We start from the raw sequence: 23,680 nt of genomic DNA on the forward strand, positions 1-23,680 counted from the left end.
AGCCACCTCTCCAGTTACCTATGAGGATCACAATAACATGCAACTTGAGGAACCACAAATGTGCTTTCCAAATTAACCTTTCCAGTTCAAGTCCAAAGACACAGGCTGTACCAAACAAGACCATTCTCCTTTCTACATAGGGCAAAGAGAACATATCAGTCCCACCAAGGACACACATACTACTGCTTTTTTTGTTCACCAGTCATGTATCACATATACAGTGAAGATGCTGAAAAAGGCTTTAGCATCCACAGCCACGACAGAAAGTAGGCCAAAAATTTCTAGCTGTATGTTATTGAGCAGCCTAGTCTGACAAGAAAAAACGCAGTTATGTTGTTAGTGTAAGAAATCAGAACATCACTTTACAAGCAGCCCTTCTTGATGTAATAGCACATACTCTGTTTTCCATTTACTTTAGAATCATTAACCTCCTGAGTCAGGCTTCATGCAGGCATTCTACATACATAATTCAAATTCTGCTTCAGGCCTATTTCTCAGAATCACCCATTACAAAGTGATGTAACTGATATTTTTCAGAAAGATCAGAGTTGAAGTGAACGTGCTCCTCCTGAGCTCTGGCCATGGCTCTCCTTCTCTTAGCCTACAAAGCTCAAAGAAGTATTTTTATGTAACCCAACAAAGCATTTCAAAGTACTAGCCAGCAGACAAGTCCCTGCCTGAGAGACCTGGATGTCCAGCCACAAATAGATAGAATAAAAAAGAAGAACCAAAGAGAGAAATAAATGTCCAGAAGAATTTTAAACTGTCTAAGCTAGTGAAAACACAGATATCTGTTCTCACAAACAGGAGGAGGTTAATTTGGGTAAACACAAAAAGAGATCTCCTACCTACTGACAATTCAGGGTGCACTAATGAATAAAAGACAAATACTAGAATCCTTAGCAAACAGAAGACAAAATCAGAAATAAGAAATGCAGCTGTAGGGCCTCCAGACTCCTGAAGGCCAAGAAACAAGACCAGAACACTATGAAGGGTACCTTCATGGTGTTCAGAACACAGATCACCATACCTTCTTTAAAAATGAGAACAATTTTTTTTAAAAAAGGAAAATTTCCCAAATTATCAGCTGAATGCAGATTACTCTGGGAAGCAATGACTAATGACCTAATTTGCACAGCTCTACCTCCCTCACAAGTTAGCTTCAGCCTCCACTTAGTGCCTATAGAGATGATAGCTATATACAGCACTCAGGTTCTGCCAAATCTTAGTAAAGCAACACGAAGAAAAAGAAGTGGGCACAAGAATTGCCAAACAGCAGCTTGATCTGCATTGTGTTGGTTTAGTGAACTGTAAGCTGCACACGCAGTGCAAAACCCACATCCTGAAGCTGCAAGCCTACCAGATTCCTCTTCCCAAAAAGCTGGGTTAAATCAGGCTCTCCAGGTCAGGAGAGTACACAGATTTGACTCACACTGTAACAATCAGTACGTAAAGACTTTAAAAAAAAAAAAATTTTTTTTTTTTTTAAGATTGGGAACTAGCAACAACTAAGTGTGACCATCACATACATTGTAAGAGGTCAGAAAAGTCTATGGAAATAATTTTGTTCATTTCTATTTTCACCTTATACTTATGAAATTGCTTCTAATGACAGAGAAATCAGAAAACTGTTTTTTACCTTAAAACAGTGTATCATCTGCAGTACACCATCAATAACAAAATATTGTTAAATGCAAGAGCTGAGGCAACAAAACACTTGTTTACAGGCACCACATGCTTCTGAAAATAAACAGAGGGCTGTAGCACCTCTCTTGTGAAGACAGGCTTAGAGAGTTAGGGTTGTTCACCTGGAGAATGGAAGCCTCCTGGGAGACCTTATAGCTGTCCCCCAGTACCTGAAGTGGGCCTATAGGAAAGCTGGGGAGGAACTTCTTACAAGTGCATGAGTGGTAGGATGAAGGGTAATGGCTTTTAACTGGAAGAGGGGAGATTCAGGTTGGACATCAGGAAAAAATTATTCAGTGTGAGGGTGGCAAGACACTGGAACAGGTTGCTTGGAGAAACCAGATGCCCTGTCCATTAGTGTTGCAAGGCCAGATTGGTCTAGTGGGAGTTGTCCCTTCTGAGTGCAGGGGATTGGAACTAGTTGATCTTTATTAATAAAGTTCCCTTCCAACCCAAACCCTTCTGTGATTCTAAGATTCTGTAAGAAAGTTGAGAAAAGACATTTAGCAGGGCTTGATGCAACAGCACAAGGGCTACTGGTTTTAATAAAAGAGGGTAGATTTAGACTAGATATAAGAAAGAAATTTTTTATTATGAATATGGTGAAACACTGGAACAAGTTGCCCAGAGAAGTGGTAGAAGCCCCATCCCTGGAAACATCCAAAGTCAGGCTGGATGGGTTCTGAGCCACCTGGTCTAGTTGAAGACATCCCTGCTCACTTGCAGGGTGGTTTGGACTAGAATGCCTTTGAAGGTCCCTTCCAACCTAAACCATTCCATGACTCCATGACTCCACCAGCCATTCCCTTGGGGTTGGCAGGATTTAGTACAGTGAGGACTGAGGTAAAGCAACATAACAAAACCCCAGGTAAGCCATAACAGATAAAACACAGCAACTAGTGTGTGGCCTAGCAGATGACAAAAAAATCCCTAAATGAAGGGGTACCTGAAGCGGACGGGCACACAACTGCTGAGAAACAGCTGCAAGAAAACACCACAAATCCACAACCGAAGTAATCTCAGATGCTGCTGGTTAGAAGCAGGTGGCGAGCAGGCGGCAGGAGCAGCTGTCCCAGCTCCCCTTTAACGCAGGGACACCCACCGACACTCAGGCCTTATGACGCATCCACTTTTTTTTTTCTTTTTTAATTTTTTTTTTGTTAGTTTGGGTGGGCTTTTGTTGTTGTTGTTTTGCCTTAAAAATAAAAAGCTCCATTTGCGAGGTACCACGGGGTAGCACCCCCGCAGCCCAGAGCTGCGCAGGACGATACGCGGCGGCTTTTGGGGCCTGAGGGGAAGCGAGGGGCGGGGAGGGGGGGGCAGGGGACGGGCACGGCGGAACTGAAGCGATAAGCGCGAGCGCAGGGCGCCCCCTGCCGGCGGCGCGGCACCGCAGCGGGAGTGGGACACAAGATCCGCCCGCCTGGTTCGGTTCTGTCCCGCCCCTTCTCAAACAGCGCTCCGCACCCGCAAGGGCGGGGCGGGGGAGGGGTGGGGGGAACAGAAAGGGCGGAGGGTTATAGAAATAAGGGCAGTGCTTCCGCTGCGCTTCTACGTGGCGGTTCCATAGTGTAGTGGTTATCACGTCTGCTTTACACGCAGAAGGTCCTGGGTTCGAGCCCCAGTGGAACCAATGCCGGGCAACTGTTTTTCCTGTATCGGTAGTAGCTTTTACGCATTTTCTTTATAGACGTCGGGCTCGGTTTATTTCCCCACCTTCCACTTAGCGGCAGCCTGGAGAAAACACAGAGCTGCCCACCCGATCCGGCAGGATCTTTTCCACAGGTTCACTGTACCAACAGAGTCACAGAAGAGTTTGGGGACACTCAAAATCCTCTATTTCCAACCCCCTTAAGTGGGACACCTCCCACTAAACCAGATTGCTCAAAGTTCCAGGCAACCTGGACTTAAACACTGCCAGGGAGGTGGCATCCACGACTTGCCTGGGCAAACTGTGCCAGTGTCTCACCTTCCTTTACACTGAAGAATTTCTTCTTAATCTCCAACCTAAATCTACCCTCTTTCATTTTAAATTCATTACCCTGTGTTCTAAGACTACATTCCCTTGTAAAAAGTCCTTTCCCAGTTTATATCTAGGCCTCCTTCAAGCATTGGTATGCGACTACAAGGTCTCCCTGGAGCCTTCTCCAGGCTGTACTTATTTCCTTAGAGCACTAACATAATTTAGACAATATTGCTGCAGTGCTTGCCCTTTTCTGCTAAAAACTTCCATTGTCTGGCACAGGTCTGCAGGGTAGGACATAGAGGGTTGTCTGGTTACTCTGCAGACCATACACCCTGGGAGCCATTTTGTGAGGGTTCGTAGCTTCCATGCCCGTGCTGTAGAGCGGAGGCACGGAGTGGCGCAGGGGCTGTGGGCATCTGTGTGTAGAAGCCTGGCTCAGCTGCACATCATCCAGGCAGGCAAATGGGTGACCCTCTAATAAAAGAGTGTTACCCCTCCTTTGAAGCCTGCCTGATCCATGGGCTGTTGGGGGCCATTTTACATCTTCCCCTGGGCCCCTTCTCACTGGTGCAGCTTAGGCTGGCTGTTGCAGGAAGGCTTCGCCATCAGCGGGAATGAATGCTTACCTGCAAGGGAAGCCTTTTCTTACCAATGTGGGAGAGGGATCCCCTTCCTTACTGCCATCCCTCAGCTGGGTAACCAAGGAGATTGCAGACACCCAGCCGTGGTAGCAGCTGGGAGAAGCCATGGCTTGCCTACTCCATGGAGATCCTGAGGGCCCATAAACATCCATATGGTGGTGGTGAAGGCTGCCATCCCCCAGGAGGTGTTCTTGCTGGGGCAGACTGGAGCACTGCTGCTTTCACCTGTGCGCTTGGGGAAGTGTTTGAATGCTGGGGAAAGGCCAGCACTTTTCACAGTGCACAGCTAGCAAACACAGTTTGAACTGTCCTTGTTTTCCTCTGTGTGTTTCGTTGTTTTTATTTACTGGGGGAAAAAAAAATAAAGCCATATCAGCATGCGTGGGAGTGGTTTAACTTCTGAATTATAACATGTTGTCTCATTCTGCACGTGCAAGGCTTTAGAAAAGGATAGCCTCTGGGCATGAATGCTGCCATGGCATCTGTGTGTGCGTGGGAGCCCTAAAGAGTGCCGAGACCAAGACGTATCTGCAGGAGGAAGGAGGGTCCCTTAGCTCCACTGAGCTAGGGCTTGCTCTTGAATCTCTTTGCAGGATCAGAGCAGGAGGGTGTGATTTACCTATCTTAAAGATGAAAGAGAAAAATTGGCTTAACTTACTTTAATCAGGATCTTATTAAGAAACTTACCTTAATCATCACCATCTTAAGAAAACTATTAACCTTTGTCAGTGCTTGCTGTTAATAAATAAACACTCTGGGGTATGGGCAAGCTGCAGTTAGAGATTGCAGTGCAGTGCAGGAATACCTGTGCTAGGTTGTAAAAACTCTTTTGGATAGAAAAAACCTATGTATCACAGAGTCAGACATGGCAGGATGAGGTCATAACATTAAGCACTGCAATGATACTAAGGGCCTATGTATCCTGCAGCCTGAAAGTGCAGATGGACCCAGATCTGGCTTTCCTCTGCTTACCTTGATTAGCAGCATGTGTGCAGACCACAGAAGTGATGCATCCTACTCCTCAAGCAAACTGCCTCCCACAGCCAAGCTCCTTCAAGGATACAGGCTCAAAGCTGAATATTATATAATCAGACTTCTCCTAATGTAGTATATGCAAGCCTTTGGTGTAGGTACTTCCCATGTAGTAGGGATGGTGATCCCATGGTGCCTACCCTGCCAATGACAGCCACAGCTCCCCCAGGTGCACGCATCAGGGAGCAGGCCTGATCCTGTCAGCCAGCACTGGATAACTATCTGCATCATGTTTTCATACATGTAAGAGAAAAGCTCCTTTCCAAAGGAGGACTTAGGCTCACGCTTCAGACTCATGAAAAGAATATTTTTTTTCAAGAGCCAGCATACGTAGACCATAGCTCCATCAGGGCATCCAGCACCTGGTGGTTTGACTCAGGCTCTGAAAGCATTGCTAGACTTGCTCTCAACACACCAGTATCCTGCTTCTGAGAGATGCCTGTGGTTCACACATACAGGTATCAGTGTGTACATTCCCTAACTGTAGGGGAGAGAGCCTTGCCACACATTTGTGCTGAGGCATTGCACATTGAGTGTGTTCAGCTCCCAGACACATGAATCCATGCATGCTGCTCTGATTTAGCTGTCTGGCATTCTGACTTTGGGAAAAATACGAAATTACTACGTCAAAATGCACTTCTCTTGAATGTGAGTGCTTTTTGCCTCCTGCTTCCCCTCTGAGGGGATGTGCTCAGACATGCTGCTGGTCGGCCAAGTGCCAGGTAGTGCTCTGTGCCCCCATGTATGTTTTAAGAGCTCGTGGATTCACAGTTCTGCTGTGTTCAGAAGCAAATTCATAATTCTGTCTTAAGAAGTGAGCTATAAGCAGAAATTCAGTCTGCATAAGATGCTGGCATGGGGCTCCTCAAAAGGTGCTGAGCTATATCTGTATCTGTTAACAAAGCAAAGCCAAGTTTCATAGCAAACCCCCGGTAAAATTGTGGTTCAGGCCAACTAACCTAGCTGGGGAAGGAAAAGTGCCAGGGAGCATCCCCAGGCAGGGTGTCAAACAGCCTCCAATAAGCTTCATTCTCCCTGCTGCCACCCTAAGGGCTTTGCTCTCATGTACTCTCATGACTTCAGATTGTGCCCCTGGAAAAGCAAAGCTGTAATCTCTTCTTCATGGATTAAAAGCACCCCAGTGGTGCAAGGTGGTCTTTGTGTTGTTTCCTGTGACCTGGGGAAAGAAAACACAGCAAGCTACCTGGGACCCATGTAAACATACCAAAATGTCTTAAGGCCAGTGGACACAAGCTGCATGGGGAGATGTTGTATAGCCAAAAGAGTGAGCCTGCCCAGGCAGTTGCTGTCCCATTTCTGCATGGAAGTGTGGATGTCACCAAGCAGTCCTACTTTGGAGCATTTGTACCAGCCACAGTTTTGTTCAGTGCCAGCCTCATTTTTATTATTTTTAAACATTCTTTTAATTTATAAAGGCAAAATATAGGCTGTATTGTGTACTAGCTTTAAAATGTTTTCTCTCTTATGTACCTGAACACATTTGTATGCTTGTTAGGAATTAACTACGTGATTCATTTAACAATGCTGTCTGCAGTGGAAGTGCAGTTTTGCTGTTTACAGTTGTTAAAATAAAGAACCATCAACACCATTAGGCACAGAGGGTCTGAACTGCATAGTATTTATACACAGACCTTAAAACTCGCCTACTCCTCACATAAACCAGTTTGGTATTTTGAATGCTACAGACACATTTTTGAACAAAGGCTGCCCCTTTTTCTTTGTGGAGGAAATTTTATAACTGTGGAGGCATCAGTCTTGATGTTGTGCCTAAAATGTTCTCTGATACAGCTGTGCTATTTCTCAACATGATCCCCTGAGCTCTTGCATTTGTTGCACAAAATCAAGACCAACGTGAAGGGTGGAGTTGCCCATAAACCAAGCAGTTTTAAAACTATGTGAGGTGACGGGCAAGAATTTGGTTACACTTTTTAAAAATGCAATGGGTGATTTCTCTCTGAGGAGATCACTCTGCCTCCTAGTGACCTGACCTGTACTTAGGTGACCATAAGGCGAGAGACTGAAGCCCTGGTCTAATTTTCCAAGAGATATGTGGATGAAGGTACTTAGGGATTTCAAGCTGGGATTTTCAAGCCCATGGGATTTAGATACCAAATCTTCATCAGCGCACTGAGGGAAGAGATATCTGAGTTTCTTCATCAGCTCTGGAAATCTCTGCCTCTACAACATCCTATTTTAGACTGCACAGCAAAGAGAAGGGGAGAGAGCCTTGCCCAGATACCATGTAAGGCCTGGAGTGAGATGCCACACACTAGCAGATGCCCAGAGGCTGTCTTGGTAGCCTCAGTGACCATCACGTTTGTTCCACCCCCTGGCTGGACCTTCTTGCTGCCCTGAGGTGGTTGCACGAGCATAAGGCCTCTGAGAGAAAACCAAGAGCAGCCTCTTGCCCTTAGGAAAATGAACCCTTCCTGATGCCTGTGATGAGCTGCCCTGACTGATTTGGTGTTCCCTGGTGTTTGGGATGAGCTAGCCCAGGTCCATGAAGCAGGATGGCTCAGTCAGAGATCTGCCTTCAGTAACCCTTCCTCTCCCTGAGGGTCGATTAAATGGGGGAGTGTTGAGTTGAGGAGGTTAAACAGCTCAAGGCTGAACAAAGCACCGAGCCCCCTCGGCAGGAGACTTGTCCCAACCATGTCAGATGCCCTGGCAAGGCCAAGATGCATCAGCGCTGCAGGGCATGACTGCAGAGGCACGATGTACCTGACATCCCACTTATGGGGCATTTCAAATTTGTGGGTTTCCAAAGACAGGTGGGATGAGTCCTTCCTGGGGAACTGTTTTTAAAAAGTCAGCATCCTCATTTGTGCAGCATTTTTTGAATGGATGTAAACCAGAAGACTAAAGACAAATCTAGCTTAGTTCAACAGCAGCTCATGTGATCTGTGCTGCTTTAATCTATTCCCTGTGCATACAATCTGAGATCTTCTGAAACAAAGCAAGCTGCTTCTGAAGCAATTGCTTTCAAAAACCTTCATTAAAAATTCACTGCTAATTACACATAACTAACAGAGATTGGAGGAAGGGGTGCAAGATCCATTGGAATCGCTAGCGGTCTGTTGTCGTGAGTCTTTCACTCATTTAAAAAAAAACAACATAAAACTCTCTTTGATGTGAACTGGTTGTGAGTATACCATAGGTAAAACTGTTAGCAAAGGGAGGTTGGCTTTTTTGGTTCGAGATTTTTACAGCTTAGTGATTAAACAACTGAAGTGCTCTATTTCTGTTTGATCTACTAATTGCAGTTTTCAGCCCATAGTAATTAGGTGACTGAAAGAGCAGTAAGGCCAGGGCAGATTTCTACACACAGCTATTATTAAGAAAGGCATTGATAATGTAGAAGTAAATAACTGGAAGATAATGAATAAATGCTGCAAACAATAGGCAATATATGCTACATATATTTTATGAGCATTAGACATCTGCATTTCTGCAGGGGGTATGTGTGTTTTCTAGGTAGATGTATCCTTGTTTATTTGGACACACATCTGCATACACAGATTCACACTCTGTGTGTCAGTACCTCTGTACTTTTTACCTTTTAAAAACTGTTATACGTGACACATTCTCTAGGATGGAGCTTGATGGTAATAATTGTGTGGTTAGCTTGATGGTGCTTGATAAAATAATGAGAATGAAGGAGAATAAGGTGCTTAGGCAATGCTTAGGATAATCTCATGTCTTCCCAGAAAGCTGAGCAGCATGCTAAGGAGCTATTCCTGAAAGAGGAAGGAAAAGATGAGGTTCAAGATGGGAAGCGTCCTGTTCTCTCTTCTTTTCTGGTACAAAGGTATGCACTTTGCCTCCTGAGAGGCACTTTCTGATGTCCCTGTTTGTATTTCTTGTTTTATCCATACTTTTTACTGCCAGGGACTGTGGGGTACAGATTAAGCTCTTCTCTACATTCTGATGGAAGCATAATAATTTGGGGAAAGCAAAATTATGGAGGGGACGTGTAATTTATGTACATGAGTGAACAGTGTTCTTTCAGATCTATGAATATTCAGTAGTAAAACTCTGTTTCACAAAATAATTGCAGTGTAAAGAATTGCCATATAATTTGTCAAAATATGAATTTGCAAAGAAAATTGTAGTGCAGCTGAGCCAGTGAGTAAATAATAATGCTGATCTGAAGAATGAGGTACAGTATAACATGAAAGACTGGTCCTTCACTAATCAAAACTGTTGATTTATCAAAACCTCATTGATTTCTCTAGTGCTGTCAATGGAGATCTGCCTTTTCTTAAGGGCTCTTTCAGGTATTTTGTCTATTTGGAAAAAACTTCCAAAGGCACCCTAAGAAGAAAAAGCATCATAGGTTGAGAATTAGGAAAAGTATTTACCATTTTTGAGACTTTCTCAATTTTGAGGCTCAAATTTACTTTTCAGAAAACTAAAAAGCAATGATAGCAGCTAAGCAAGAGCGAGAAGAAGCCAGAAAATTCAGGGTCACAGTTTCCTTCCATTTTAATTAACCCAGCTGTGGAATGAGGAGATAATTTTCTGGGTTGTATTTGAACTTCTAGCTTCACAGAAGCCAGTGGCAAAGCTGCCATTACCTTAAAAAAGGCTGAAATGGCTCTTGTTAAGTGCTGGGCTGGACCTACTAATACTTATATGTGACTAGAATATGATCTGCCAGAGTGTGGGACAGATTTATCAAACACTCCAGCTTTTACCCCATGGATGTTGAATTCTCAGTGTGTTGCTTTGCCCAGTTCTTTCTGTCCTCTGTTCCTGTTGAATATTTTGGTCTACCAAATCACTTGGACAGGGAAGTGTTTCACAACCAGCCATGCCTTCAGTTCATCCTGTTATGCTTGGCTGTGCCCTGCCCTGCTTTGCCTAATTAAGAGCTCTTCCTATTAATCTTCCAGCAAATATTTGTGTTCTCCTCATACCTTTTCTCTTCACACTCCTTTGTTCAACTTGGGAAGGTTACTGAGTCCTGAGCTTCTTAGGAGGCCTTTTTTACCCATTCTGTCATAGTTTTCCTGATGGGTGGCATAACTGCGATTAGTCCTTGGGGTGGGTTCATATGTTGCTCTGAATCCCATATACAGCTTGCTTTTAATAGACACCCACCCATCAGGATATTTTCGGAGAGCTCGCCGTGAAAAGTTACTTGCAGGATCACTTTCTCAGTATCACCCCTTCGGAATTTCATTTATTTTCTTAATTTACTGTTTTTCTCAATTGATTTTTTTTTTTCTCTCTCCTCTCTGCTTCCTTGTCCAAGTGCCTTGTTCTGGATAAAGAGCCAGCAGTGACTCTTTGCCCAGGTCACACTGCTGCCTCTCCCACCACGGAGGAGGAGGAGGTGCTCTTAGGTCAGTCCTCCGAGCCACCCGCGCTGATGCCGTGATAAGCTGCTTAGCTTATTTTCTCTGGCAAAGCAAGTGGCTTAGAGGAGGACCCCCACCCCCCATTCCTTGGCTGGGATCGTGTTTGCCGGGGACACCACGGCAGCAGCAGCAGCAGCAGCATCACCATCACCATATGGTGCAGCAGGCAGGCTCCTGCCAGGAGAGCCGCGGCAGCTGCTGGGGCCCCTCCATATGGTGAGGAGGAGCACCCCGAGCCCTGGATTGACACGGGGGATGCTTTCAGCACATGGCATGTGCCATGCCTGCGCCGCAGCACCACACCCGTGCTCACTGCTCCTTAGGGAAAAAGCATATCAGCAGTTTAAAAAGGTAGACTTTTGTTTTTTCCTTTTTCCCTTTTTTTTTTTTTTTTTTTTTTTTTGATCACAGCTTTGGAAGACAAAACAGAACAAGCCCCAAACCCACCCTCGGATCACGGTAAATGACATCTTTAGTGCTACCCTCTGGCATAATCAATACCTCTAAAGAAATTACTATGCAAACAATGTTCTTCGTAGCTCTAAGCAGGAAGGAACGTGCCAGTAAGGTCAGAAATTGCTTAGAAATTTTCAAAGGAACACTTTGGAAAAAAAGTTAATTATGCATCTTTTAAGAAGCAAAGGGACAAATTTTGACCTTTTTCAAATTTTTTTTTCCCCAATATTTTCACCACATTTAATTTTTTAGAAATGTTATGGAGACAGCAGGCATAAGAAATAAATTAATATGAATTAAATAGGTATAGCTGTCATTAAAGAAGTTTTTCAAATAAATAACAGTAAATATTAAATGAGACACCATACAAATGAATAAAAATGGAAAGCAAATAAAAATCATTCAAATAAAGAAAATGAAATGGAAATTAAAACAATAAACCAGTGGAAAATCCCCTCGAGAGGAGAGCTTAACATGAAGTATGAGCCCTTTTCCCTCCCACAAGCTGCTGCTGGTCCTCTTGCCTTTCATCTGGGGCTCTTACGGTGCCCATCAGTGATCAGCAGAGATGAGGCCTCAGAGGCTGATGTGTGCCGGGGGTGGGGGTGCCCTCCTGGAGGGCCAGAGTGTCACCTAAAGGGGAAACAGGCTCAGAATTTGGCCCAGTGGGGCTTTAGGAGCCCCCAGATGAACAGTCTGCTTTCACCAAGGCAGCCTGGCTGCCGCAATCTTTTGTTGGACACAGATCATCATATGCCCTGGAGGGGTCTCTCTCTGCCAGCATAGCTCCCAAGGACCATTTAAAGCCCAAACCTTTAGAAATAAAGGCACTGTTTGCACAAGAGGGTCCACACTGAGCCTGAGGAAAAAGCCCTGAGGGAGAAACAACAAAAGCAGCTAAAAAGGGATGGTGGGAACCTGGGGACCAGCTACTGCTGCAGCAGGGGTCCCTGGGGCCATCACCACCAAAGGAGGGGCTAGGAGAGATGGGGAAAATGTCATGATTAACAGTGGCCTGGGACTCGACAGTTTCCCCAAATCCAACTTGCTGTTGGGGCTGGCACAGCCTGATGTGAGTCACCTCTCTTGCCTGTCATGATTTCTAGGGCTGGGATGTAAAAATAGCCTAGGTTAATAATATAGCAACCAACAATCTAGCACCCGATGAGCACAGAGGGATCACAATGGCCTTTTTTTAGTGTCTCAGCCTCGGTGTTGCTTACATACCTCCTCACCTATCTCTGGCTCATGATGCTCTCCAATGTGGTTCCCAAGGAAAACAGGGACTTGCAGTTGTTGTGCCTCTCAGAAATGTCAATAAAATCAGTGCCTTTCATTCCAGTCACCTCTTTAATTTCTGTGACACCTTTTCTGGGGCTCCAATCACTTTTTTGTTTGGTTGGCTGGTTTTGCTTTTAGGGTGTTTTCCTTTCCCCTGTCCCACATTCACAGAAGGGAAGCAGGTGACTTAGCTATGCAGCAGGAGCCACCAAACAGAGAGTGCTGCATCACAGAGGGAGTACTCTCCACTGGGAGAAGTGGAGAGAAAATAATTCTGCTCATCTCTCAGGGCTCTGTTAAACTGAGATGTTGTGTGTAGAGATGAGAGGCAAAATTCATTGTTTTCTAGCTAAAGCTTCTAAGTTACCTAAACAGTAAAGTCAATAAATAAAGTTATTATAATTTTCTGCATATTTTTTCTGCAATGACCGTTTATGTGAACTTATTCTGGTAAATCAAGTGACTGACATTTATTCTGTGTTATATTTTATTTTTCTGTTTTATTTTATAGTGTGCTGTCTCATGTTTGTACAAATGTTGCTAATTCTAGCCACCAAAAAAAAAAAAAGGTCTTGTTTTCATGCATCTATGATCAGGATATCCAATATTATTTCTCAGAGCTGACCTTATCAAAATGTGCTCAGCATTTGGTGGTGTTAATTCTGCCACCTGTAGTTTTTTCTTCTTTGTTTCTCTGTTTTCTTTAACTGTGGTCTTAATGACTACAAACTTTCTGAGACTCAGTTGCCTGTTCATGTCATTAAAATGCCAGCAGCTGAGCCTCTTTGCACTGCTTGCCCCTTCCTTTCCCCAGGTAGCACAAATTGTGTCTCTTTCTTTATTCCACCTCTACTTGGGAAATCCCATGTCCTCTTCACCCTGGAATCCCAAGACAGCCTCTGCCAGCTCTTCTTCTTCTCTGGGACAGTCCCTGGGATTTGTCTTTCCTCCATCCTGCCTGGTGGTGGGTGCCAAGCAGGGCTGCTCTGGGGCACATGCTCCAGCCCAGTCCCACTGGGATGGCTGCTCTGGCACAAAATCATCCCCGGGTGCATCCCCCAACCCTAATCCCCAGATCCTGCATGGCAGGGTGGCACTGGTGCACAGCAGGGCATTGGATGCACCAGGCTGCAGGGTGGGACGGAGGGACAGGAAAGGCATACGATGTATCTCTGCCTCTCACAAACATGAACAGATGATAGTTTATTTCATTGAACTGATGGCTTGCTCAATGTCCTGGGGCGCTGCCAGGACTGTAAATAGGACCCTTTCCTTTTAAATGTTTTGGTTTGGGGGTTTTTTTGGTTTGTTTTTAATTTTTTTTAGTCCCGTTCTGCTAAAACAACAGCCCCTGGCCATGCAGGACTTATGACTCTCCCATGAATTGCAGCAATTCGTTCTGTCTGACCTACAGTTACCAATTATCTTTGTAACCTTCCTTGAAGGCAAACACGCTCGCAATAAAAGCATGCTGTCCATCACATTTTTAGACTATTGGCAGCCAGCTTTCCTCTTCATTTCCTTTGTAGGACAGAGCCTGTCAGGGCTGTAAATGCACCAATATATCAATTACTACTTTTTCCAGCTGACGGCAGGCAAGGGCATCTTTTCTTCTCCTTTCCACTCCTGATGCCAGGGGTTATCCTTAGGCCACACTGCCCAGGTGGGACATTTGACCCATTTGCAGCTGTGGCTGTTGGCAAACACGTGGCCGAGATGCTCATAGCAGCAAACCCTGAGCAGTTAACCTCTTTTAGCTCAAAAAGGCAAGGTTCACCTCATGTTTGTGATGTTTAAGTCAGCGAGCCATGTATGTGGTGAGGGATGGAGGTCCCCAGGCCAACAGGGACAGCCAGAGGGGAGGCATGCTGGTGCCCCTGCCCTGGCACTGTCTTTGCACCACTGTCTTGTAAGGCTAACCCAATATTGTATTGCATTGAAAAAGAAAGAGCTTTTGTGCTTGAAATTAGAATCGTAGAAACGTTTTGGTTGGAAAAGACCTTTAAGGTCATGAAGTGCAATTTGCACCTTGGAGGCAAGTATTTATGCAGAGACATGCTGGCACCTTTGTTTTCACCTCTGCATGGCTCCACTTGTTGGGTCCTTGCCAGGCGAAGGTGCATTTATTCACCAGGAAGAAAACTCAGAAAGACCCATAGAAGGTTTTCCACAAGAATTTGCTTCTAAATGTGAGAATGAAAAGGTTAAGAAACATGTAGCAAGCACACATCTCTACAAGAAACTTATATGCCTGAAGACTGGAGGAGCTGAGACTGCAGCCCTGTTTGCTCAGAGCTGGGCAGTGGGGAGGCATGGCAGGCTGTGCTGGCTGGGAAGCCAGGCTCCCAAATCTCAGGGTAACAAAGCAGATGATGCTCCTGGAGCAGGGCACCTGTCCTGCTAGGAAAGGCCACCATGGCATGGGCTGGAGAGACAAGAGAGGCACCCACTGGCCTGGCTCCCATGCCTCTGGTGCTGCTACTGCTCCAGCATCAGCTTTGAACAGAGCATGAAGCATACAGGAGAGGCACTGCTTTGCTTTTGCTGGCAGTGAAAGTACAGATTTGATAGGTGATAAAGTCCTGGTTTTTATTGTACTGATCTGAGAACAAGCAGCATTAATTTAAACCCCCCCCCCATGCCTGTTTAAGTTGATCTGCTTTGCCCCATATGGCACAGCACAGAGGTGGCAACATGGTGCCTGGCCTTGAGCTTGAACCTCTGACTTGGTTTTTTCTTGCACAGTGGAGTCGCGGGGCTTGTCTGGGAAACATCCATGCTGGGAAAGGGGGAGCACAGTGTTGTACAGGGCCCCCAGCCTATGCTTTCCAAGGTGCCAGGTTTTCCTGCTGAGATCTATGAGGCCTGGGTGCTCCCCTCCGCCTTGGGCCTGACTAAAAGCTGTACCTCTTTATTGTAGACTGATGTTTACTTCTTCTGCCAAGGACTGACACCTTGGGTTAATGAAGAAAGTTTCCAGTGCCAGAAATGCTGCCCTGGGACACTGAAGCAAAGGAGAACATGCCTGCATTAAAGAAAGGATTTTTTTAATATATTTTTTTAAACTTTCATTATAATTCTGTGTTTCACTTCTGTCTCTCTTTCAGACTCTTGATACATTCAGGCTCAGTATCACACCCAAGGAGAAGTTGCATTTCAGTAATAAATAAAGCTTTGTATGTCATTTATATTTCAGCTGATTATAATTGTACAGTGGTTGTGAGCCTTTTGAGAGGGAACTTGCTGTAGATATGCAAGATGTAAATTTCCAGCATTAGTTGGAGCTTCGTAGGCTCAGCAAAGTGACAGTGTATGAATGAATAAATCATAACTAGATTTCAGGGAATAATTCAAAGCCTAATTCACTTGGTGAAAAGATCCTCTTTTCCTATTCACAAAAACTCTCTTTGGAGATGGTGGGTTTCTCATGGCTCCTGTATGCAAGCTTTTACCTGCTTGATAACTTGGTCTTTAGTGGCTTACAGATTCCCTTCTTGTATTGGAAATTTGATGTTTGACATTTGACACGTGTCAATGAGTTATCTGCAGCCACAGTCACTTTTTTTTTTTAGTAATTATTTAATTTTCATAGTTGTCTGGGTACTGTTCTTCCAGTCCAAATGCTATTTACATAGTCTGCTTTGGATTCCACTGGGAAGCAGGAGAGTCCTTTCAGCTAGGAAAAAGCTCATAAGAAAACCATTGCTCAGTGACAGGCAGGAGATAAAACAGGTCATATGTTTCAAAAATAGCAGCTCTTCCTCTATGGACACAATGAATGGTTTTTTTGAAGAAAGAAAAAAAATAAAGAGGACCCTCATACGTAAGATGGACTGGGAAGACCTACTTACATTTTTATTTTCCTCCATCTCATCCAGAGTGATCTCAGGCACCTCACAAGGTGTCCCACCTCCCCTAAAAGCACTAGGGATTTGCAGTGGTGCTAGACTGGGATTTCATCCTTGGAGTTCATCAGCTCACATGTTTTAACGGCAAAACGGGAAACAGAAATTGTGGGGCAGGAAGATGGTAAAAAGGGATAGGGGTGAAATTAGCTGTAAACAGAGGCCAAGGGGGTAGAATGGTTTTCTCCTCAGGATGTTTCAGGAATATCTGATCAGAAGGAGGAGACACCAAAGGCATGGAAAAGAAAATAATGGGGGAGTACCACTGTTCCTGAACAGTGCCCTGTTCCTGACTGTGTCCTCTTGCTTTTCCCTGGCAATCAGTTTTGGGAAGAGCAGTAGATTTATCAGTCCTTCGTCGACTCATTTGTCCTCAGCCCAAGAGGAAATGTTCATAGCCTTTCCTGGTGTTTGCTTGCAGCATCTTCATTTCTGATCTCTCTCTCTTCTTCCCTCCATGCCCACTGCCCCAGCTGGACTGGCCCTCTCCACAGGAGAAGTAAGTATCCCCAGCTCCTGGTTTGGCTGCTGGGTGGAATGCTGGGGGCTGACACACTGCCTGGCTCTGGTGTCTCAGGGCAGAAGGAGGGATGGCACCTGGGTCTACAAACTCAGGCATGTGCTCTGAGCTCTGAATTCAAAGGGAAGTCATCTCATATTTTGTGCCGGCCTGGCAGGAAAGAAGGGGCTCAGGGAAGGTGCAGCAGTCCAGGCAGGCGTGTCTGTCTAAGCCTGAGAACTCATGTTTAGCCTTTTATTGCTATTGCTGATGACTGTGCTGATTTATTACTCTTTTGACTTTTCCTTTAGGATGAGAGACTGGAGCTGTGGCACAGCAAGGCTTGCAAATGTGATTGCCAAGGAGGTCCTACCTTGGGGTGGTCCAGCAGGACTAACAGCTTAGAATGCATGCCAGGTAAAGTGTCAGTGTGCCTGTAGCCATGTTTGCCTGGTGACCTTTAGCTCTGCGGGTTGCTTACTGCACTGCACTGCACAAGTGACACGTTAGTGGGACTTGTTCCAGACCCGACTGCTGGTGGGGCTGCAGAGCTGCACTGGTGGGAGGTGTGGGGTGACTGTGCCATCAGGCAGAGGGGCAACAGCAGTAAGGGCCATGCCTTGGCCTTTAGAGGTCACCCAGGGTGGCCCAGGCTGGCCAGTGATGGCAGCTGCTTGCCTGCCCTGTCCCTACATCCCCTGGCACAGATGCTCCCAGAAACTGCACCTGGGACAGATACCTCTGTGGTCTAGGAAACCTTTTGTAGCACCCAGGCTGGTTCTCCCTTGATGCAGTTTATCTTGTGACATCTTCTCCTCACCCCAGGGTTCAATGAAAACTGTTTATTCCTTCTTTGCAGCATATTTTTAAACAGTAAAAGATCACAATCGTGTTTCATTCAAGTAGTCTCAGGACTGCCCCCACTCAGCCCCTCCAGTGGCTCTTAACAGATCATAGTTTACAGGTTTCTGATCTTTTCCCTCATTATTCTCTGCAACTGCCACATTTACCCTGATGTGTTACCCCAGCAGGCCTAGTGGTGCCCAGGTGGTCCTCAGGTTTAGCTCATGTGTCCTACAGAAGCTGAAGGCCTCTCTTCTGCTTGTGTTCAGAGGTGTCAGCCCTCTGGGGCCGGGTGCCAAAAGTGGTACCTGCCTCATACCCATCAGCAGCCACCTCTTCCCAGCTCCTGCAAGAGGCTGTGCAACAACTTGAAGTGTGTTTTGTTGCCCCTGGCTTCTCCAGGGGAGATACATGGGAGAAATTGTCACCCCAGTGCTCAGCAATAGCCATGGCTGCTCTAAAGGTGTTGGAGGTTAAATGCGTTACTGTTGAAGAGGTCTGAGTTGAAGCCAGGCCAAGCTAAAAAGCAAATGAAAATATGTATTGACAAGAAGATATGGCAGAGCTTGCAGACAGATGCGGACAGAAATGGGAGAGAAAAAAAAGCCCAGGTGTTTCTATATCAGGCCTGCGTTGGACCTGAAGGTTTCCCTCCCGTGGCATGAAGCAGCTGACAAGTGCAGAGGTTTTCCACTCATCTTTGCTGGGCCATCTGTTTCCCCCGAGCTCTTCCAAGATGCCCTCTTCCTGTGAAGGGCACATCCACCCAGGGCTTGCTTAGCTTGAGCATTGCCCACAGGCTTCTTCCCTCCCCAAAGAAACTACAAGGAAAAGATTCATCTGCCATGCATAGGTGGTGTCTCACCCTTAGGGCAGAGCAGTCCCAGACATCTCCAGTAAAGGGTCATGCTTTTCAGGATCTGTCCTTCCAGCTTCTGCAGCTGATATCTCCACGGGGCTGCCTGCTGGGACAGGGATAGTGAGGAAGAAGGCATTTGCTGGAGACAGCCTCTGTGATGCAGAAGAATCACTTAGAAGACCTCTAGAAATAACATTTTATCTCTTGTTGTGAGGGTTTCCTCCAGTCTCTTATGGAAGAAACGCTCGTGCACCAGCCCAAACATGAGTCTGAGCTGGCATGGTCCTGCTCAAGCTCAGTACTCTCTTTCGAAGGGCTGAACTGCTTCTGACTCAGGAGATACCTTCAACCAACCCCTTGGGAAGTCCTTTTTCTCAAGGTGGATCTATACCAGCACCTCTGCCTGGCATGTTAGCCTGGTTCTGCTGTGTGTTTTCTTGCTGTTTAACCTTAAGAATGTACAATTCTCTATACGAAGACTTGTTACAGCCTGGTACCACCCTGCTATTGCTTGCACCAAGGAATCAGAGAGTCGCAGCATGGTTGGGTTGGAAGGTACCTTTGAAGATCATTTAGTCCAAATCTGCTGTGGGCAAGGACCTCTTTCTCTAGACCAAGATGCTCAAAGCCCCATCCAACCTGATTTTGAATCCTTCCAATTATGGGCCATCCACGACTTCTCTGAGTAACCTGCTCCAGTGCCTCACCCCCCTCACTAAATAAAATGTCTTATGTCCAATCTAAACCATTTTTCTGTTTAAAACTGTTTCCCCTTGAAAAGGAAGGGAAGGAGACTCAGCAGGCTGGGTTGATCTGTCTGTGGCTGAGGGACACGTGTGTGGCAGGAGCAGATCTAAGTTCCTTGGCCAGGCTGGGTGTGAGGGATGCTCTCATACATTAGCATTATATAGCTGAGTGCTGGCTGAGTAAAGAATCATCCTTGAGTGATGAAAGCTATTCTCCTGAACAAGGAAGCTGTCACCATGTCTCACAGATGTCTCTCTCCCTGGGCAGGAGGACTTTGCATTCTCCTTGCCTAGTCCAGTCTGGACAAAGCAGTGTGGCCTGGTGCTTCTACAGCCTTGGGATGGTTTACAGAGCAGCCATGGTGATGTGTTGCAGACTGTCTCTGGCACAGCCAGAAGGGAAGCAGCCAGCCTAAAAAAACACTGCATGAGTTTTCTTCAGGTTGGTTGAGGTGGTGTGGCCATGTGGGAACCAGGCAACCACTTCACGGGTCCCAGTGCATGGCGCAACCAAGCAAACCAGAAGGTGACCTGCTAATTGCATTACAATTGTGTGGTCTGCAGATTAGTGTTGCTAAAAGTAAAGCTATAGGGTGTTTGAGATAAGCCTGCCAAGTAGTAAACATGCAGGGCCACCCCAGCCCAGCCATGCTCTTGCAGAAGGGAAGCAAGTGTTTTTACTGGGCTGGAAAAGCATGGTTTCCATGCCTGGAGGAAGGTGGAATAGTGGCTTTATGTTTTCATGGGGAAAAACATGTTAATGAGGTACCAGCTGAGCAAGATATGTTAATGAGCTATTGATGCATACAATATTGACCTGGTGGGGCTTGCTAATTAGACATTGACTGTGATGCTATGGTGCTGGGGCATTGCATCAGGGAGGCCATACTTGTGCTGGGCCCTGGGTGCTTGCTGATGCTCCCTACTTGTCAGTCATTTTTAACCCAAGGCACCATGCAGGTCAGTCAGGTGTGGCTAAGGCAAGGAAATGTCTTACCCTGTGCAGTGCTTTGCTTGCTCTTTCATTGCTGAAATCCATGAAATAAACCACACTCAGCTGGAAAATGTGGCAGTCGCCTTGGGGGACCACACACATGCTCCACAGGCTCCAAATTTGAAAAAAAATATCCAAATTTATCTCTATCCAATGACAGAGAACTTTGCCCAGGCAATCTCCATGTGAAGTTTGTGACCATCTTTTTATATGTATGGCTAGATACATAGTGATAACCTGATCACTTAAGAAATTATCATAACAGAAGAAACCTGTCTGGGTCCAGGTAGCATCCAGGCGTTCTGCCAACAGCATCACCAAAGGCTTGCCTTCCAGAGCACTGTGTGGTGACCTACAACAGAAATAATGAATTAGTATATCTGCTTCTAGGGGTTTTGCAGGCAGCAGGAGTCTTGCTGAACTTCTAGCTATTGCAGAAGATAGCTTTGGGATCAGGTTTGGTAGCCTGAAGATCTGAAGGCAAAATCTCAGATGGAGATCTCTGAGCCTTCAGCAGGACCAAGCATTACACCCCACTAGCAGCAGAGTATCTGCATCTTTTTCACAAGGCAAAAATTTCTCTGGATACAAAGATAGTCCCCATATTAGAAAGTGTGAATGATCTGAGGGTTCTTGTGGACAGATGATCAGAGCAGTCTCAACAATTTTGCCATGCAGGCATAGGCAGAAATCAAGGAGCTGGAGAAGATAAAGCCCAGCAAGAAAAGCCATGCCAGGTATTTCTTAAGGACCAGGCAGAGGCTGACAGCCTGAAGGCTGGATTCAGGTTGACTCAGCCTTCGATCCTTCAGGCTGGATCCAGTTGATCCAATTGTGGATCTGCTTCCACTGGCTTGCAAGAAGGAGATTTGAACCGCAACATCAGAATAAAACTTTTCCCCAAAAATGCTGCAGGCAGCACAGGTTTAGGAAGTTTGAGAGAGAGATTAGGGTCAGAAATTCATACAAGAGGAGTTAGAAATTAAGCCCCCCCATGCCCTATGAGCAGCAAATACCTCAAGGGTTGTGGTTCAGGTTTAAGACCATGCCCAGCATACTGGCCAGGGAGGACAGGAACCAACAAAACCACAGAGGGGTGTCAACAACATACATACAAACACAACCAGGACAAAAAGCCACTCGTGTCCCTTAAGTTACTTTTTCCCTTCTTCTGCAGAGTGCCCCTACCACAAGCCCCTGGGCTTTGAGTCTGGTGCTGTCACACCTGACCAGATAAGCTGCTCCAACCCCGAGCAGTACACGGGCTGGTACTCCTCCTGGACACCCAGCAAGGCCCGACTCAATGGCCAAGGCTTTGGGTGAGTCTGAAAATGCCTCCCTGATGGATCCCAAAGGTGGGTGGATGTGGGGGCTTATGATCTCCTGGCAGCACGGGGGCAGCAAGAGGTCCCTGGGAGGGCAGCAGCAGAGGACATAGTGGAGACTATAATGTCCCTCCCCCCAGGTGTGCGTGGCTCTCCAAGTACCAGGACAACGGGCAGTGGCTGCAGATTGACCTGAAGGAGGTGAAGGTGATCTCAGGGATCCTCACACAAGGGCGCTGTGATGCTGATGAGTGGATGACCAAGTACAGTGTGCAGTACCGCACTGATGAAAACCTCAACTGGGTGTACTACAAGGACCAGACTGGAAACAACCGGGTTGGTGAACTTCACTCTTTGGCCACTGGTGGAAGGGTGGTGTGTTCTTCGCCATGAATGCATCAGGTCTCAGTGGGGAGGTGCCCAAGAGAGGGGTCCTGTGGAGGTAGTGGGGTGAATGGACCCCAGTGTTCAGCCCATGCCCTGAGGCAGCACAGAGTGGGGTAAGAGCGAGTGCCACACCGACCAGTTACAGAGGGGCAAAATACATTTTTTTATGTTTTCTAATGATGATAGTGGAGTCCAAATTAAGCTCAGAGGCATTAGCTGGCATTGCAGGGGAGGCAGCACCTCCATGATAAAGCCCCTTTCTCAGCTGTGGCTATGCAACCCCAGCCATGCCTGGGCACTGCAAAATGCAGGCTCCTTTTATCATAATTTTGGGGCTAATGCATGATGATGATGATGCACAAAAACCCCTGAAACAAAATCTTCAACTAGTTAAGTCAAAACCTACTGAATCGTTCTCATGCTTTACTACTTAATGTTTGTTTGAAGCAAAAAGTTGCACTGGGGGAGACCTTACAGTGGTACCTGTGCAGCCCATCTGGGCTGTGGGAGGCCACAGCTGCTGCATCCCAGATGTCCTCTGTGTCTATCTGTGTGGATGACTCAAGCCCATCATGGGAGGCTCTGGTGGCTTTGCTGAAGTACAGCTTCCTGCAGCTCTTTAGGAGATGCTGAGCTTTCCCTGAAACACAGCTCATGGTGGCAGGAGCTGTGGCAGTATGGCCAAGCAATGGGAAATTGGGCCCCAAATACATTTTTTATCTATATTGTCCAGAGGCCTGGCTCATGAACTCCACATAGCCAAGGTCATCCATGCTCACAACACACAGTGCCCTGGAGATGGAAGGCAAAAGAGAAAGAATGGGGTGAGAGAATCGCAGGAACCATGGATGGGAGGCAACTTGTTCAGAAAACCCAGTCAGTGTGACACCATCTGTCCACACCTCTATTTTTTAATGCCTTTTATTTTGGGGGTGGAGGAGAGGGAGCCTCCTCCTCCTCCCTGTCTGCTCTCCACAGGCACCCCAAGCTCAGGGGGACAGGTTTCCCAGCCCTCTAACCTCCTGCCCAAACACCTATCTCCCTCTCCCAGGTTTTCTATGGCAACTCGGACCGCTCCTCCTCGGTGCAGAACCTGCTGCGTCCGCCCATCGTGGCCCGGTTCATCCGCCTCATCCCGCTGGGCTGGCACGTGCGCATCGCCATCCGCATGGAGCTCCTCGAGTGCCTGGGCAAGTGCGGCTGAGCACCGCCTCCCAGGGCCCAGGCCTTGGATACCCACCCTCCTGAGGGGACACTCACCCCAGGCCTGCCCTGTAAAGGCACCGAGCCCGCCAAGGGAAGGGATGTCTGGAATAAAAATGCGGCTTCGCGCCGCACCTGGTGGTCAAGCTGTGGAGCTGTTGGGTGTTTCTGGGGTACGCGGAGGGGAAGGAGGGAGGGTTGGTGGCTGTAGCTCTGATCCCTGGGTATTAGGTTGGGGAAATGATCATCACGGTGTGCTGTGGAGTGGAGTGGGGTCCAAAGGCAGAGCTTGGTCTCTCTCAGGGAAGGAAGGTCTGTATTTTCTTATTTGGCAACTACCCCGTGGGGGGTCAGAGGGGGCTCTTGCACCAGGGCAGACATTTATGAGCAGCTAAGGTTCATTAATCCAGACAAAGTCAGCGAGGTTTTTTAACCTGCTTTCCCTCATGCTCCTGCTTGTCTGTGCCATCCCA

General features: G+C 46.6%; 1 protein-coding gene and 1 non-coding gene across 2 annotated transcripts; both read left to right on the forward strand.

Moving 5' to 3' along the window:
- Window positions 1-3,246: 3,246 nt before the first annotated feature.
- On the forward strand, window positions 3,247-3,319 carry TRNAV-UAC. Its single transcript has one exon. It is a non-coding gene; the product is annotated as a tRNA-Val (tRNA).
- Window positions 3,320-9,102: 5,783 nt separating this feature from the next.
- RS1 (retinoschisin 1) lies at window positions 9,103-23,208 on the forward strand. The gene is made up of 6 exons (XM_008505944.2): window positions 9,103-9,154; window positions 16,825-16,850; window positions 17,162-17,267; window positions 21,470-21,611; window positions 21,758-21,953; window positions 23,056-23,208. Exons 1-6 carry the CDS (start codon window positions 9,103-9,105, stop codon window positions 23,206-23,208), a joined length of 675 nt encoding a protein of 224 aa, XP_008504166.1.
- Window positions 23,209-23,680: the final 472 nt, after the last annotated feature.

This window comes from Calypte anna, chromosome 1 (genome assembly GCF_003957555.1).
Source record: "Calypte anna isolate BGI_N300 chromosome 1, bCalAnn1_v1.p, whole genome shotgun sequence".
In the NCBI taxonomy this organism is placed as follows: domain Eukaryota; kingdom Metazoa; phylum Chordata; class Aves; order Apodiformes; family Trochilidae; genus Calypte; species Calypte anna.

Coding starts and splice junctions, on each gene's coding strand:
- RS1 (XM_008505944.2), top strand. CDS start 9,103: ATGAGGTTCAAGATGGGAAGCGTCCTGTTCTCTCTTCTTTTCTGGTAC. Junction 9,155..16,824: donor TCTTCTTTTCTGGTACAAAG/GTATGCACTTTG, acceptor CCACTGCCCCAG/CTGGACTGGCCCTCTCCACA. Junction 16,851..17,161: donor TGGCCCTCTCCACAGGAGAA/GTAAGTATCCCC, acceptor CTTTTCCTTTAG/GATGAGAGACTGGAGCTGTG.